At 40.4% G+C, this 18,283-nt stretch overlaps 1 protein-coding gene across 1 annotated transcript; it reads right to left on the bottom strand.

The window, feature by feature from the left end:
- Positions 1 to 1,923: 1,923 nt before the first annotated feature.
- Positions 1,924 to 17,602, bottom strand: LOC109896916 (zinc finger protein OZF-like). The gene is made up of 2 exons (XM_020491370.2): positions 17,303 to 17,602; positions 1,924 to 6,735 (listed from the first exon to the last, which is right to left on the bottom strand). The coding sequence occupies exons 1-2, from the start codon at positions 17,466 to 17,468 to the stop codon at positions 5,681 to 5,683; spliced, it is 1,221 nt and encodes a 406-aa protein (XP_020346959.1). The 5' UTR covers positions 17,469 to 17,602; the 3' UTR covers positions 1,924 to 5,680.
- Positions 17,603 to 18,283: the final 681 nt, after the last annotated feature.

Genomic DNA, 18,283 nt, shown 5'->3' on the forward strand with positions numbered 1-18,283 from the left:
AAATTTTAGCTAGGCCTGGCAACCCTGTCTATGACATTAATATTTGTGTAAACTCTTCAGAATGTAAATCTGTGGGTGTTACAGAGTAGGCTGATATGCCATTTCATGGATCCAAGCGCCATAGGTTAGGCTATACTCTGCAATATACAGTGTCTTCAGAAAGTATTCATACCATTTGACTTTGTTCACATTTTATTGTGTTACAAAGTGGGATTCTAATGGACATGTCTTTTTTTAATCAACAATTTACACAAAATACTCTGTCAAACAGAAAGAAAGATTTTAACATCTGTAAAAAATTTAAAAAAACACTAATATATCTTGATTGAGGTAAGTATTCAACCCCTTTAGTCAATGCATGTTAGAATCACCTTTGGCAGTGATTACAGCAGTGAGTATTTCTGGGTCTCTAAGAGATTTTCACACCTGTATGTGTAACATTTGCCAATTTTTTTTCTCCAAAATTCTTCCAGCTGTCAAATTGGTTGTTGATCATTGCTGGACAACCATTTTCAGGTCTTAACATAGATTCTCAAGCAGATTTATGTCAAAACTGTAACATTCACTGTCTTTTTGGTCAGCAACTCCAATGTAGATTTGGCCTTGTGTTTTAGGTTATTGTCCTGCTGAAAGGTGAATTCATCTTCCAGTGTCTGGTGGAAAGCAAACTGAACCAGGTTTTCTTGGTGAATTTTGCATGTGCTTAGCTCCATTCCATAAATGTTTTATCCTGAAAAACTCCCCAGTCCTTAATGATTACAACCATACACATAACATGATGCTGCCACCACTATGCTTGAAAATATGTAGAATGGTACTCAGTAATGTGTTGTATTGGATTTGCCCCAAACATATTACTTTGTATTCAGGACATAAATTAAATTGCTTTACCAAATTATTTTTTTCAGTCTAACTTTAGTGACTTGTTACAAACAGGATGCATATTTTGGAATATTTGTATTCTATACAGGCTACCTTCTTTTCACTCTGTTCATTCGGTTATTATTGTGGAGTAAGTGCAATGTATCTTTGTAGTGACTGGATGTATTGATACACCATCCAAAGTGTTATTAATAACTTCACCATTCTCAAAAGGCATATTCAGTGTTTTTTTTCTTCATCTACCATGCTTTGCAAGGCATTGGAAAACTGCCCTGGTCTTTGTGGTTGAATCTGTGTTTGAAATTCACTGATCTTTCAGATAATTGTAGTGAGGGAAAGAAGTATTTGATCCCCTGCTGATTTTGTACATTTGCCCACTGACAAAGAAATGATCAGTCTATAACTTTAATGGTAAAATCATTGCAACTCCACGAGGTGAGATCTTGCATGGACCCCCAGGCCCGAGGGAGATTGATAGTTATTTTGTGTTTCTTCCATTTGCAAATATTTGCACCAACTGTGTCACCTTCTCACCAAGCTGCTTGGCGATGGTCTTGTAGCCCATTCCAGCCTTGTGTAGGTCTACAATCGTGTCCCTGACATCCTTGGAGAGCTCTTTGGTCTTGGCCATGGTGGAGAGTTTGGAATCTTATTGATTGATTGCTTCTGTGGACAGGTGTATTTTACACAGGTAACAAATTGAGATTAGGAGCACTCCCTTTAAGAGTGAGCCAGAAATCTTTCTGATGGAAAGGGGATCAAATACTTATTTCCCTCATTAAAAATGCAAATCAATTTATAACATTTGACATGCGTTCTTCTGGATTTTTGTTGTTATTCTGTCTCTCACTGTTCAAATAAGTCTACCATTAAAATTATAGACTGATCATTTCTTTGTCAGTGGGCTAACGTACAAAATCAGCAAGGGATCAAAAACTTTTTTCCCTCACTGTATGTGTGGGATACAGTGATGTAGTCATAAAAAAAAATCATGTTAAATACTATTATTGCACACAGAGTCAGTCCATGCAACTTCTGTGACTTGTTAAGCTAATTTTTACTTCTGACCAATTATCTGAAAGATCCCTAAGTCGATCAGTGAATTGCCATAACAAATGGATTGAGTACTTATTGACTCAGGACATTTCAGCTGAATATTTTATTAATCTGTAAACATTTCTAAAAACATAATTCCACTTTGACATTATGGGGTATTGTGTGTAGGTCAACATTTTTAAATTCAGGCTGTAACACAACAAAATATGGAAAAGGTCAAGGGGTGTGAATACTTTCTGAAGGCACTGTAAGTATGCCCCCAATGCAATTCTGAAGTCTATGCATCCACAGTGCGATTTCAACAGATTACATTTTTTTGTCAATTAACTAATGGTCTTTTATTGATTTTATGTAACATTCCAACCTTGTCCAATTGTGGCATGATTCCACTATTTTCATCCATTTCAAATCGGGGACTTTAATTTTGAAGATGAACTGTTGATTCCACTAGTGTTGTTTACGACACACACGTTCTCCATTGTATGTGTGGAGTTGAGATTTCTCAGCAAGCCAGCGTATATTCCATTTCAAACCGTTTTTTTGTGACATTTGTGTGACAATTTTTGTGACGTTGTAAAATGGATGAAATAGTGATCACTGTTAGCCTGAACAGTTTATTAATAGAGTAGAACTATAGCTAGCGATAAGTATGTGTACTTACACACTTATTCCACAGTTCTCTCTGGTGTAGTCCGCAGCAGTCTCTATAGCACCTCCGTTCCGCCAGCAAGAATAAGCAAGACCAATCAAGAATAAGACCTCAGCGATTTTCCTCCAAAATAAGTCCCGCAATGGTGAAAAATACAAATGGTCGAAATGTATAACATTTAGGGAAGATTTTTTTTTCATATGGTTGAATAATGATAAATTAATCCCATTTAAAGCACAAATAATATAGCATTGACATTCTTGTTAGGACTAACAACATTAAAAGTAATGATTTCTATTGTAGATAATTATCATGGTAATATAAAACATTTAATGCTACTATTAAAAATAGTAATAACAATATTATAATAATCAACTTTGGAAAACACTTAAATCCTATTGTTAATTAGCCCATTCGCATTGTACGATGTTCAGCAAGTTTTTCATGTTGGACATACTACTCCGTAGCACACTATTTCCTGTACATCTTGTTGCAGTAAAAGGGGGGCCCATTCTACTCAGGGGCACCGCTAGTTTCCAAATCCACAGTGTACAACCCAAGGAGCATCACTGCTCATTCTGCGGCCCTTAGCTTAAATTAAGTAGGTTTTTCATAATAGACATACATATTGCATCGTACACAATTTCCTGTACATTGTGTCATTCTACTTAGAACCTCAGCTTTCCACATATTTTATTTTCTCTAAAAAAAAAAAAAAGAGATGCACACGAAACAACCAATTATAAACCATTATCAATGATCTGCTCACAGAGGTCAAATAAGAAAATTAAACATGATAAACAATGTTAATCCTACCAACAATGGCCTCTAGTCTTATGTCGAGGGCCTCCTTCGCAACAGGTCAAAATAGGCAAGTAGAATGTGTAAGAATACTTATGAGCTTACTGTACATTTGCATACAAAACACATACTTATTAGCTAGCCAGCGTAACGAAAACAGAGGCTGCATTTCTACATTTCAACGGGGCTAGCAAACAGCTAGGCTAAACACAATACACCTCTGACAACGGCTAACAGCTAAGACCGTTTGGACATGCATGAAAAGGGATGTCATCAATAGAACTACCTAGTTTTAAGCCATCGGGTTACATCTGAGCCGCTCCAACATTCGTATCTATTAGGCCGACAGTGTCCTGTTATCTAAAAGCTCACACATTTCACTGTAGCTTAACCAATTAGGTCTTATGACAACGTCGCTTAACTTGCTACTTCATGTTTAATTATAGAATATCTGTAGACCTACTTGAAGCCCAATTACTGCCTGCCATTAGGCTACAATGGTTTGTTGAGCAATTACAAGAACCCTTGTTATCATATCCTACTTTTAGGTCACCTTGATATTTTCTAAAACGGCGACCGAGGGGAACGAGCGAGCGACTGACTTTGGCTTCACTCGTTCTTGTTCAGTTACAAACTGAAGAAATGCAGATTTGACATAAATCAAAAATGGTATACAAAATAGCACGAGAAAACACTTAGGATACATAACACATGTAACGCTCTTTAGTCTATATTCTGGAATCATTTTCAGCACGGGAAAGCTCCTGTGATGACAGTTAGGTTTCACTTCGTAACGAGTACACTGCATGGCGTTTTGGGAAACGGGTGTGACATCTGTCGTTAAGCCTAGGTTCCAACGCTAATCGGGAAACCGGGCCCTGATCACTACTGAAAAGACGGCGTAGTCTGGCTGAAGTTTCGTAACTACTTATTCACTATACAAACAAGCACTAGAAGCTCTGACTATTGAACAGATGTTGTAGTGAATCTATAGTATTTTGACTACTTATTTACTAAATCAGCAAGTTGTAAAATCTCTACCTGATTACTACAGGAAACACTAGTGTTTTCCTATTGAACCCTACTTTTGTATCTTGAATAGTGCATAAACTACACAATTCCTACAAGTCCTACAATTCCTACATAGTCACTACTGCACAAATATGTTTTGTGTGGTGATTAAGTAGTACTTTTTTTTCACAACGGTCAACACCACCACTCTGGTCTAGAAGGCCCAGTCCATCATTGGGACCGTGGTCCCACCCATACAGGGCGTTTTCCCCAAGCAGTGCCCGAGAAAGGCCCGTAATATTATCAAGGACCCCACACATCCTAGCCACTGACTGTTCACTCCCTTAATGTCGGGCAGACGGTATCAGAGCGTTGTGTCTCGGACCGCCAGGCTCAGAGACAGTTTCTACCCAAAAGCCATCAGACTGCTGAACACCTGAACTGGCACTGACCACCAACAGCTCCTTTGCACCGACTCGCCACACCTTGGCACACATGCACGTACACCATGACTGCTGCTACTACTAAACATCAACTAATTATTGCTTAACTATTGCACAATTCAACACTTTGCTCTACACATTCCCCTCCCCTAACACACGTGTACATATTCTACTGTAAATTTGTTTGAGTGGCCTCCTTGTATTTATATTTATTTTATTGTTATTCAATTGAGCCTTTATCTGTATTATTGTTATACTTGTATTGTATTGCATTGTCAAGGAGGTCAACCTGCAAGTAAGCATTTTATTGTACACCATGTAGATCCTGTGCGTTTACATTTTTAAAAAGGCACTCGCACATCTGCGCCATCTTTGTTGCAGGTGCATGGTAACAGTTGAATAAGATCAAAGAAGAAACCCGCACACTGCTCTTGCTAGTATCACCGCTCTTTATTAAGCTTTACGTATCGGCCTCAAAGCTCTAACGAAGGCCTTGAAGCTGATACGTAAAAGCTTAATAAAGAGCAATGATACTAGCAAGAGCAGTGTGCGGGTTTTCTTTTTTCTTATCCTGTGCACATGACAAAAACTTAAAAACTTGAACTTTTACTCCCATCTGACAGAAGACGTTATGTCCTAATTTTCTTTCTTTCCGCTTTTGTCCTGATTTCTTTCTTCGTGGACGTGATTCACGTGTTTCAGCAGATGAGCCTTACGAATGAATGTTCACCCACAAACTGAGCAATCGTGTGCTTATCACCTGTGTGAGTCAATATATGCCTCCACCCTTAAACCGTTTAGCTGTGACGACTGCTCTCCTGTATGAGTCCGTAACTGATCAGGTAGTATGATTGCGACTGAAACATTTCCCACAGTCACCACAGCTAAATATTTTCTCTCCTGTGTGCGTCAACATATGCTTCCCTAGGTCACCCTTCTGCCGGAATCTTTTCCCACAGTCGCCACAGCTAAACGGTTTCTCTCCTGTGTGAGTCCGTATATGCCTCCCTAGGGCTCCCCTTTGACTGAAGGTTTTCCCACAGACGCCACAGCTAAATGGTTTCTCTCCTGTGTGAGTCCGTATATGTTCGGTTAGGTACTCTTTGCGATTGAAACTTTTCCCACAGTCACTACAGCTGAATGGTTTCTCTCCTTTGTGAGTCTTCATGTGCCTGGACAGATCTCCTTTGTATCTGAAGGTCTCGCCACAAACAAGGCAGGGTTTCCCACCCTGACAGAGTCGAACATGGGTCTTCAGTTCACAGGTGGAGTTGTAGTGTTTTTTGCATAAGCGGCATTCATTGGGTCTCTTCTTGGGGTGAGTCAAATGCCTCTGCAGGTCAGCTTTCAGAGCAAATGTTTCACCACAGTCATGGCAGCAGTGAATATGTATAGATGTGGTGCTGGGTTTAGAACGGCGTTCCCCCAATGGTTCGTTGGCATCCATTGGTGGGCTGCTGTAAAGTCCTACTGGGTGGCTGCTTACGGCTGAGCTGTGTCCGGAGGCATTGTTTTGATCACTTGGACGGTCACAAGGAATGTCAAGACCCTTTAGGTTGGTAACAGTGCCACAAGGTTTGAGATCCACTGGTGTAGAGTCACGCTCTCTGTTCTCCATAGTCTGGGTTAGGGGAAGAGTTAACGACTGAAGTGAGACCTCCTGATCACATTCACTTTTCACACAGGAAGGAGTAAATTTGAACTCTATGATATCAGGCTCCAGCCCTTGAAGCTGTTCTTCCTCCTGACTGGTCCAGAGTTCCTCCTGTTCCTCTTTAATCTGTGTGTGCCCTGGGTCCTCCTGCCCCAGACTGTGGCTCCACTCCTGCTCACAGTGCTGCTGCTCAGGGGGAACCGCCTCTTCAGAGACAGCAAGAGAGAGCTGCAGGGAGCCTGGAGGGAAGGAGAGGAAGAGCAGAATGAAATATAACACTTGAATCATACAGGTAAATTATAGATCTCTATGATCTATACAGCCTTTAGACGTGCCTGAAGGCAGATAGTGGACTATTTGCTCTCGTTCGCACAAGCCATAGGCCTATAGCCAGTTCACATGCCTACTATGAAATACACCATGGCTAATGTGTACCAAAAGCTCAGACACTAACTGTTAATAATCCTGACTTTCGGTTTAGATACACTTTCTGCGTGTCGTTTTAACAGGGATTCCCCATAGAGGTGCTTTGCGTTGCACCTTTACCTGAACTACGACACATCCTGAGCTAATGGAAACAAGGTAGGGACACACAAACTTTGATTCAATCTTTGTAAAGTTATTTTATTATATTTAAGTTGCGCATTCAAAGTTTCCAAAACTGTTCCGCAGTCAAGGATAAATTGTTCTTAGACCGTTTCCAGCCCCGACGTTGCTATGCTGTCCCTTGGTCAACATCGTCACATATATATTTGTATTGAGGAAAACCTAGACGTCCCTCGTCTCTCGCAAATGTTGAATAACATTTCATTTGAACTTACTCTACCGACTGTCTCCGTCTCAGGCTGCTGGTATGAACCGCTAACTCCAAAACCAGCATATTCTGACAGCATTCTGTTGTAGCCTTTACTACACAGTAGCAGGACTTGGTTGAGCTCGATGTGCCAGGGCAGCTTGTACACAACCTGAAGCCTGTCTGGTCTCATGTGGTATGAGACTGTAATTCACTACCATTGAGGTCAAAAGGCTAGGGGACTAACAGATCAACGTCAAAACCAGAAATGGCAGACAGCTGGGCTTGGGGCTAGCATCCCCAGCCAATAAAAATGCTATGCTAGAAAAGTCGTCAACAAATAAAAACAGCTGCATTGAACCTTTAAGACCTATATGTTTAGGCTTTGTTTGAAAAGTTTAAGTAGGAAATTGCATGAATTTTGGACTTTTGGAAAGAGCTCACAGAGCTTGTTTTTCCACTCACAGCTGTCCCCCAGTGTTAGTTATAAAGAGGAGATGGTAATGAAGCAATACAGACCAAATTAAAGTGTTGAGTTTTTGCATGTTCTAGGGTTGGGCGGTATCCATATTTTCATACTGTCATACGGTCCTTCTCTCATCCCAGAATTTACAGTATTAACATAGTAGACAAGGGGGCGCAAAAGAACGCACAAGATACCATTTGGCGACTATTACCTGAACACTAACAAAATTTGTGAATTTCAAATTGAGGCTGCTTGAAAAATATGCTAATGAGCGCAAATGAAAATAAACTAATTGCAAAGACAGGCAATCCAGCTCATAAAGTTATACATATATAGATAGGAGCTACCGAATGTAATTTTTTATTGAGTTTGGATATTTACAAGCAAATGTGAACAAGAGACATTGTGCAAATAAACAAAGTTTCAAAAACATGCTTGTCTTAAGGAAGAAAAGTACTAGCTCTGGAGCAGCATGTGTACACGCTGTATCTGTGTGGAGTCTGGAGTCGCTAGGGCAAAGGGCCTGCCTGCTCGGAGAAGATGGGAGAGGAGCGGATGGGCCGAGAACAGAGGAGAAAAAATGCAAGAAAATCAAGTTGTGCAGTGGCAGCAGTACAGATAATTCATCCAAAGGGCTTTGACGGCAGAAAGCTAACACAATAAGATGCCATCACCTTATTAATTCAGCCACTTACTTAGATAACTAGCAAGTTAAACTTAGGGGCCACGTTAACACAGAGCAAAACATAAGGAAATGGATGATACACAAATCAGATGGCCATGCATCGTTTATGCAAAAAAGACCTTGCTTTTTCATTGTAAGCTCATTTACTTGTGTGGCTGCCAGCCAAATAGTGTTGCACTTCCGTTGTCATCTGATGACAATGAAGCCATTTTCTGCCGAATGTGTTGCACTAATGTATTTTCTATGAAGGAAAACTATAGTTGCACGTCCCTGATCACTCTATTGAAGAAGAAAATTACTTTTGACTTTCAGTATAAAAACGCAACCCCTGTCAATACACAGCTGTACTGTTCCGGCTTTCTCCTGTTGTGCTATTTATAAACAAACACTTGACTGGCTCTATTCTGTGGCACTACTGTACGTTAAACTAAATAATGTAAAATAATGTGACAGGTAAAATGAAGAACGCATCTAATGTATTGCACAAGTTGATTGCAGGTATTTACTTTAAAAGGACCTACAAATATAAAAATGTAGAGAAATAGTTAACGGTATTTGCGGTATTGAAAAAAACATCCCGTGGCTATTTCCAAATACCCCAGTATACGGTATACTGTCCAAGCCTAGCGTGTTCTACTGTCTTGTTAAGATAGGGGGTGACTGGGACAGGTAATCCATCAAATGTTTTGGATAAAGTTTTTGTAAAACATGCACCTTACATCAGATCATCATGAAACGTTCCCTGTGTAAAGCTAACTTTCATCGAGGTTTTGAAAGGTCTACAATTGGTCTCTCTCTTTTCATTGTCAGTATCCTTTTCCAGTATTATGATATTCTAACATCCAGGTAGGTAGCCTAGCGGTTAAGAGCGTTGGGCCAGTAACAAAAAGGTCGCTCTTTTGAATCAGAGCTGACGGAAAGTGAAAAATCTTTTTGATGTATTCTTGAGCAAGGCACTTAACCCTAATTGCTCCTGTAAGTCGCTCTGGATAAGGGAGTCTGCTAAATGACTAAAATTTTAAAATGACATCTTGATGCATCATACCTTTGTTTCAGAAGTCTTTCACCAAATTTGTTGAACTTGTTCTGAGATGTATTCGTCAGACTTTTGCTGAAGCAATTGTTCATATCTTGAAAATGATGTGTTCTAGCTAAGATTCTCTTGGAAATATATGCTGAAATGCATCTCATACATGGCAGGTACAGTTGAAACCAGGATTCATCCGTGAAGGGCACAGAAACCAGCATACCAGTGGCCATCAAAGTTATGACGCCGAACTGCAGTCAGGTTAAGGCCCTGGTGTGGACGATGAGCACGCAGATGACCTTCGCTGAGACGGTTTCTGCATAAATTCTTCAGTTGTGCCAACCTACAGTTTCATCAGGGGCGGCAGGTAGCGTAGTGGTTACAGTGTTGGGCCACTAACTGAAAGGTTGCTGGATCAAATCCCCGAGCTGACAAGGTAAAAAGCTGTCGTTCTGCCCCTGAACAATGCAGTTAACCCACTGTTCCTAGTCATTGTAAATAAGAATTTGTTCTTAACTGACTTGCCTAGTTAAATAAAGGTCAAATACATTTTCTTTAAATCAGCTGTCCATGTGGCTGGTCTCGGACAATCCCGCAGGTGAAGAAGCCAGATGTGGAGGTCCTGGGCTGGTGTAGTTACACTTGGTCTGCAGCTGTGAGGCCTGGTTGAACATACTGACAAATTCTCTAAAATGATGTTGGAGGCAGCTTATGGTAGAAAAAAAACATTAAATTCTTTGGCAACAGCTTTGTAAACATTCCTACAGTCAGAATGGCAATTGCACACTCCCTCAAATCTTGGGACATCTGTGGCATTGTGTTGCGTGACAAAATGGCACATTTTAGAGTGGCTTTTTATTGTCCCCAGCACAAAGTGCACTTGTGTAATGATCATGCTGTTCAATTAGCATCTTGATATGCCACACCTGTCAGGTGTATGGATTATATTGGCAAAGGATAAATGCTTACTAACAGAAATGTGAAGAAATTTGTGGAGAAAATTTGAGAGAAAAGCTTTCTGTGGGTATGGAACATTTCTGGGGTCTTTTATTTCAGCTCATGAAACCAACACTTTACATCTTGCATTTATATTTGTTTAATAATATATATTTTTCCCTTGACGGAGTGATGCTGAATGTAAAAAAAAAAAAAATCATCTTATCCCACTCTCCCCCACTATGTTTTAGATAGAAAGATGAGAAGAGTGTTTATCAACAATCTGTGAATAGTAGGCATCATGTCCACAGGGGTATGCCCCCCCCCCCCCCCCCCATAATATGTCCTGTTTATGGTTTTAAACATTTAAAATAAAACAAATATTTCTCTATAATACTACTAGTCACGTAGCAATTTTATAAAGTTGGCTTTAGCTAGGTTCCCCAATCTGCCAAACTCATAACTATCTACCAAGAAGCCATTTCAGGCTATCAATCAAGTTAGAGTAACTAGCTTGTCTAACTATCTGAGCTGGCATGCCTGCTGGCAAGGTTGATATACTTTAGAAAAGGAAGCAACAACAAAAAATACTGAAAAAATTACTTACAATAACTTACAATCCTTGGAATGGTTGAAGGTCCAGGAATGGCTGAAGAATTGCAACATTTGCCTAGAACTAACGCTGCAGACAGCAATACTGGGTGATTTGAACAGCCATAGTCAATCAATTTATAATATTATTATTATTTTAGCAATTTTTATTTTTATTTTTTACAATCTGTAGAAGCTATGAGAATAGATAAGTCATTAGTGAAGCATCACAGCACAGTTGAAAATTATATGGCAAATAGAAATCCAAAATGGATGATGTTGAGAGATAGATGGGAGAGGTTGAATGGAGCTGAAGAGTTGGACTAATAGCAAGATAAAACATGTAGAACATACGGGATCTGTAAAATGTATATAGGTTCAGAACTTTTGTGAAATAGCACAGTTACAAATAGAAATCAAACTGGATGGACAGAAATAGAGGAAGGACTAAAAACAAACAAAAAATAACTATTGTAAAATATGTATAAGATGTATAAATTGAAGGTAAAAGCCGAAGTGTTTATTAGTTTACTCCAATTGGGGGATCGGCGGTAGGGTTTGCGGGGAATAATAATAAAGGTATATTCTTTTAAAAAGGTATGTATGTCTATATAGGTATGTGTATGTATATATGTGTATATGTATGCATGTGTGTATGGATAGATATATATATATATATATACCCCAAAAAATATATGGGGGATTGGAAATTATGCAGACAATTACATTGATGGGACCAATATTCTTTCTGCAATATTTAGCTGATCCACCCCTTTAAAAACAAAAACAAAACTGTGTAACCTACACTTTACAAATACATCCTGCCAGATCACTTATGTGAGGCATATAATTACATCTATATTGGTAGAATTCTCACATCATATGTATGTGAGAATATGTTATATGTACACTATACACAAAAGTATGTGGACACCCCTTCAAATTAGTGGATTCGGCTATTTCAGCCACACAAGTTGCTGACACACCAGTTGATGTATATAAAATCGAGCACCCAGCCATGCATTCTCCATAGACAAACATTGACAGTACAATGGCCTTACTGAAGAGCTCAGTGACTTTCAACGTGGCACCATCATAGGATGCCATCTTTCCATCAAGTTAGTTCATCAACTGTTAGCGCGTTTATTGTGAAGTGGCAACGTCTAGGAACAACAACGGCTCAGTCGCAAAGTGATAGGCCACACAAGCTCACAGAACGGGAGTTCCAAGCAGAACGGGAGTTCCAAGCCTACCAAGTTCCAAGCTGCCTCTGGAAGCAACGTCAGCACAAGAACTGTTCGTTTGGAGCTTCATAAAATGGGTTTCTATGGCCGAGAAGCCACATACAAGACTAGGATCATCATGCGCAATGCCAAGCGTCGGCATGGCGTAAAGTTCGCTGCCATTGGACTCTGGAGAAGTGTAAACGTGGTCTCTGGAGTGATTAATCACGCTTCACCATCTGGCAGTCCGACGGACAAATCTGGGTTTGGCGGATGCCAGGAGTATGCTACCTGCCCCAATACATAGTGCCAACTGTAAAGTTTGGTGGAGGAGGAATAATGGTCTGGGCTAGGCCCTTTAGTTCCAGTGAAGGGAAATCTTAATCCTACAGCATACATTGACATTCTAGACAATTCTGTGCTTCCAACTTTGTGGCAACAGTTTGGGGAAGGCCCGTTCCAGTTCCAGCATGACAATTATCCTATGCACAAAGCGAGGTCCATACAGAAATGGTCTGCCGAGATCGGTGTGGAAGAACTTGACTGGCCTGCACAGCGCCCTGACCTCACTAATGCTCTTGTGGCTGTATCAAAGCAAGTATCCAAAGCAATGTTCCAACATCTAGTGGAAAGCCTTCCCAGAATAGAAAAAGGCTGTTATAGCAGAAAATGGGGGACCAACTCCATATTAATGCCAATGATTTTGGAATGAGATGTTCAACATGCAGGTGTCCACATACCTTTGGTAATGCAGTGTATATATAATCGGCGTTTTCCATTAGCTAAGCCGTAAATTGGGTATATTTCATTCCAATGATTAGCTTACTATTGACATTTTCCACAGGAAACCTTGTCTTGTTTCCGGTGAAAAAAGGAATTTACGTGCTATCGAACACTAATGATGTTTTCAAACAGCAAGACCAAGATCAACATGGCAGTGTTGCCTTTGATTTATCAAAATTGTTCTTTATAACGTCTAAATAAAACATGTCTAGTGCAACCCCCATATCAAATCAAATTGTATTTGTCACATGCGCCGAATACAACAGGTGTAGACATTATAGTGAAATGCTTACTTAACTGCATTGTTGGTTTAGGGCTTGTAAGAAAAGAAAAAGTAAGAGATAAGAATAACAAATAATTAAAGAGCAGCAGTAAATAACAGTAGCGGGGCTATAAACAGGGGGTACCAATACAGAGTCAACGTGTCAATGTGCGGGGGACGAGGTAATTATGTACATGTAGGTAGTTATTAAGGTGGCTATGCATAGATAACAGCAGAGAGTAGCAGCAGCGTGGGGAGGAGGGGCAACGCAAATAGTCACACACTCACTAAATGCAGGCGAAGACCGCAAGATGAAGTTGGTGTAGAGCAACAGAAAAAACTTGCAGTCAACTTCATGACCTTCGATCACGATTTTTGAAAAAGTTCACGCAGTCGACATGTAGGAGCAAATCGGACATTTTTCATCACAATAACGCGACAAATTTTTGAAAAGACTTGACAAAAGTGTTCTGCTCAAACGCACCCATTCACTTTCAATGTAAGGAAAGCGAGAGAAACGGAGTGGTTGGGGAACGTTGAGCGATGCGAGCATGGGCGAGTGAGCTGAACAGGGCGGGACTAAAGTTGGGGAAAGCTGAACGTTGCGCAAATCCTGCCCGATATTGCGGTGCAAGTGACCAATCAAAGCTCACCATAGCCTCCAACCCCAAATGGATTGGCTGACAATGGCTGTTGATAGGTAGCACTACCTAGTTTGCTTGCTAGCTTGTTAACGTTAGCACCCACATGAGGTCGCTAGGCGAGTGTTGGTTGTATAGTGTATCTTACGTAAACGGAGCGCAACGGAGTACGTGAAGGTGGTTTTAAATCACAAAATGTCTGGCCCTTTGCAGTACGTAGTCCTGCCTATGTTGTTTGCATAGTCCTCCTACAGAGTTTTCTTTCACTCAAATATTGAAACGAGAACGCGCAATTCCTTGTGCAGCGGCAGTGTTGAGTAATATGAAGCTCTGTATTTTACACCAAACTCACTTTGGTTGAAAATGGAACCAGGAAAATTTATTTTGTTGTTCTTTTTGCACAAAGAAAATCATTCTAAATATATCAATTGGCCCATTGTCACTAATCAACTTCAAATTCACTTAAACTACAACATTGCTCTGTCTTGGTTTAGCTTAGCATTAAATAAGCAGCCTATTTTGCATTGACAACCAAATATAATCTCAGCGACTGTTCAGGGGAAATGAAAACATTAGTGCTATTCGGGATCCTTGGGACATATACCTACCCTAAACCCTAACCCTGAGGGGAGAGTGGGGTAAGTTAGGCATTTTTTTTTTACATTCAGCATTATCTACATACACTAGCGTTCAAAAGTTTATGGTAACTTCGAAATGTCCTTGTTTTTGAAAGAAAAGCACATGTTTGGTCAATTAAAAATAACATCAAAATGATCAGAAATACAGTGTAGACATTGTTAATGTTGTAAATTACTATTGTTGCTGGAAACAGCAGATTTTTTTTATCTACATAGGCGTACAGACGCCCATTATCAGCAACCATCACTCCCGTGTTCCAATGGCACATTGTATTAGCTAATCCAAGTTTATCATTTTAAAAGGCTAATTGATCAATAGAAAACCCTTTTGCAATTATGTTAGCACAGCTGAAAACGGTTGTCATGATTAAAGAAGCAATAAAACTGGCCTTCTTTAAGCTAGTTGAGTATCAGCATTTGTGGGTTCGAATACAGGCTCAAATTGGCCTTTCTTCAGAAACTCATCATTCTATTCTTGAGAAGTGAAGGCTACTTCATGTGAGAAATTGCAAAGAAACTTTAGATCTCGTACAAGCCTGTGTACTACTCCATTCACAGAACAGCGCAAACTGGCTCTAACCAGAATAGAAAGAGGAGTGGGAGGCCCCGGTGAACAACTGAGTGGGAGGCCCCGGTGAACAACTGAGCAAGAGGACAAGTACATTAGTGTCTATTTGAAAAACAGAGTCCTCAACTGGCAGCTTCATTAAATAGTACCCTTAAAACACAAGTCTCAATGTCAACTTCTAGGCAGAGTTCCTCTGTCCAGTGTCTTTTGCCCATCTTAATCTTTTCTTTTTATTAGCCAGTCTGAGATATGGATTTTTCTTTGCACCTCTGCCTAGAAGGCCAGCATCCCAAAGTCGCCTCTTCACTGTTGACATTGAGACTGGTGTTGAGCGTGAAAAACCCAACAGCGCTGCAGTTCCTGACACACTCAAACCAGTGTGCCTGGCACCTACTACTATACCCCTTTCAAAGGCACTTGAATATTTTGTCTTGCCCATTCACCCTCTGAATGGCACACATACACAATCCATGTCTCAAGGCTAAATAATATTTTTTTTTTTACCTGTCTCCTCCCACCTCAACTACACCGATTGAAGTGGATTTAACAAGTGACATCTATAAGGGATCATAGCTTTCACCTGGATTAACCTGGTCAGTCGGTCATGGAAAGAGCAGGTGTTCCTAATGTTTAGTACACTCAGTGTATATCAACAGGACAGTATAATTACATAAACGTTTCAAAGCACTGGTATTGAGTTCAGATTTCTATCACCTGAAACATGTGCAAGAGATAAAAATGCATGCACGAGACGCATTTATTCTTGCCGAGCTCGTACACATGTTTACATGGTTCTGTGCATGCTTCAGGTGATAGAAATCTGAAGCACTACCAGAGCTTTGAAAAGTTAATTATACTTTCCTGTGGATATGTCTCACATTCCTACTATCATCACCCGGACGACCGGTAAAGTAGGTTCAAATATAATTTTATCAACATTCCGGCTTGAAGAGGTTGTGAGAGAAACTTTCCTGATTCAGACGCTCATTTCAAACGCTCATTCGGGTTTCCAGGCAAGGGCTTAGCTAGCTATACTACACGAAACCAAAATATAAAAACGCAACATGTAAAGTGTTGGTTTCATGAGCTGAAATAAAAAATAAATCTCAGAAATGATCCATACGCACATATTTCTCTCAAATTTTGTGCACAAATTTGTTTACATCCCTGTTACTGAGCATTTCTCCTTCGCCAAGATAATCCAGCCAACTGACAGGTGTGGCATATCAAGAAGCCAGTGGAGGCTGCTGAGGGGAGGACGGCTCATAATATCTGGAACAGTGTCAACGGAATGGCATCTAACACATGGAAACCATGAGTTTGATGTATTTGTTACCATTCCACTAAGTCCGCTCCAGCCTTTACTGCAAGCCTATTCTCCCCAATTAAGGTGGCACCAACCTGTGCAAGAAGCTGATTAAACAGCATGATCATTATACAGGTGCACCTTGTGCTGGGGACAATAAAAGGCCACTTAAAAAAATTAGCAGTTTTGCCATACAACACAATGCCACAGAGTTCTCAAGTTTTGAATAAGTGTGCAATTGGCTTGCTGACTACAAGAATGTGAGCTGTTGCCTGATAATTTTATGTTAATTTCTCTACCATAAGCTGCCTGCGAAATCGTTTTTGCGAATATGACAGTACGTTCAAACGACCTCACAACAGCAGACCACCTGTAGCCACACCAGCCCAGGACCTCCACATCCGGCTTCTTCACCTGCAAGATCGTCCGAGGGAGGGTGCTGAGAAGTATTTCAGTCAGTAATAAAGCACTTTTGTGGGGGAAAACTCATTCTGATTAGCTGGGCCTGGCTCCTGAGTGCGTGGGCCTGGCTGCCAAGTGGGTGGGCTGGGCCTGGCTCCTGAGTGCGTGGGCCTATGCCCTCCAAGGCCCACCCATGGCTGTACCCCTGCCCAGTCATGTGACATCCATTGATTTGAGCCCAATGAATTTATTTCAATCGACTTATTTCCTTAAATAATGTAACTCAGTAAAATCTGTAAAAATGGTTGCATGTTGGATTTATATTTTTGTTCAGTTTAGCTATTTCAATAAGCTTTTCGTGAAAGACAGTGAAACTTACAATAAAACTGTAATTAAAAATGGATTAAATAGTGCTCACTTTTAGCCTAAACATGTTATTAATTGAATAGGATTGTATCTAGTTATCAGTAGATGTAAATACGAACCTATTCCACATAGTTTTATCTCCGGTGTGATTCGCAGCATTCTCCGTAGCCGATCATTCTCCTCCTGGTACTCCACTACCGCTTTCTCAACTGCACCGAAAATCTCCACAGCAGCCTCCGTTAAGCGCTCATTTAAAAACACACGAAACGACTGTAGTTTAGACATTTTCAGTCGAATGAGAGTTGGGGAGCCAATTTAGTTCGGGCTGTGGGTCTTTCTTTACTACACAAAAAAATTGCTAATTTTCTCCTATGGTGTTATGGCTTCTTCTTCTTCTTCTTCTTCTTCGATGGGTGTTAACGGCGAATGGCATCCAATGTTAATGGCGCATTACTGCCACCAGCTGGACAGGATATTGAATAAGAAACCACAACAAAAACATTGCGGGAAAGGGGGAAAAGCGACATCATACAAAATGAATCACATCGACTAACAAAATCCATCCCACTTCTTTAATCACAATCCACAAAAAAAATGCATCCCTACACAGGCTCAGGGATTTCATGCACAGTCTCGGGTGTGAAATCACAAAGACCCAAACTTTCAACTGCAATTTCACAATGATTCCAATTTTCTTAGACTTGTTCTCCGCGTGTGCTGTACAGTTTATGACCATTACAATAAATAATACAAAGACCACCTTTTTAACATATAGCATTGGTCGTGGTGGCTCTACTACCATTGTTTCTTCACCACCACTTTTTCCTTCCAGTCTTCTCACCGCCTCCAGATAGGAGACACGCTGGACACTCCTTACCCTTGCCACCTCATTCTCCTTCACCCCAACAGGGCACTCCAGGAATTCAGGTGCATGTTCATCTCCACAGTGGCAGCATTTCACTTTATCTGGCATACAATACCCTTCCCTTCTGCACACACTTGACACATTAACACATATTTTATATTCATGACACTGAAGGGGCTTGTGCACAAAAGCTCTTACATGGTATCTCATGAATCCTAACTGTATATGTTAATTT

This window comes from Oncorhynchus kisutch, linkage group LG9 (genome assembly GCF_002021735.2).
Source record: "Oncorhynchus kisutch isolate 150728-3 linkage group LG9, Okis_V2, whole genome shotgun sequence".
Classification (NCBI taxonomy): domain Eukaryota; kingdom Metazoa; phylum Chordata; class Actinopteri; order Salmoniformes; family Salmonidae; genus Oncorhynchus; species Oncorhynchus kisutch.

Bases quoted from the DNA above. Each gene is read 5' to 3' on its own strand.
- LOC109896916 (XM_020491370.2), bottom strand. From the start codon at position 17,468: ATGTCTAAACTACAGTCGTTTCGTGTGTTTTTAAATGAGCGCTTAACG. The intron at 6,736-17,302 runs GTTCGTATTTAC...CCTTCCCTCCAG, and splicing joins GATAAAACTATGTGGAATAG to GCTCCCTGCAGCTCTCTCTT.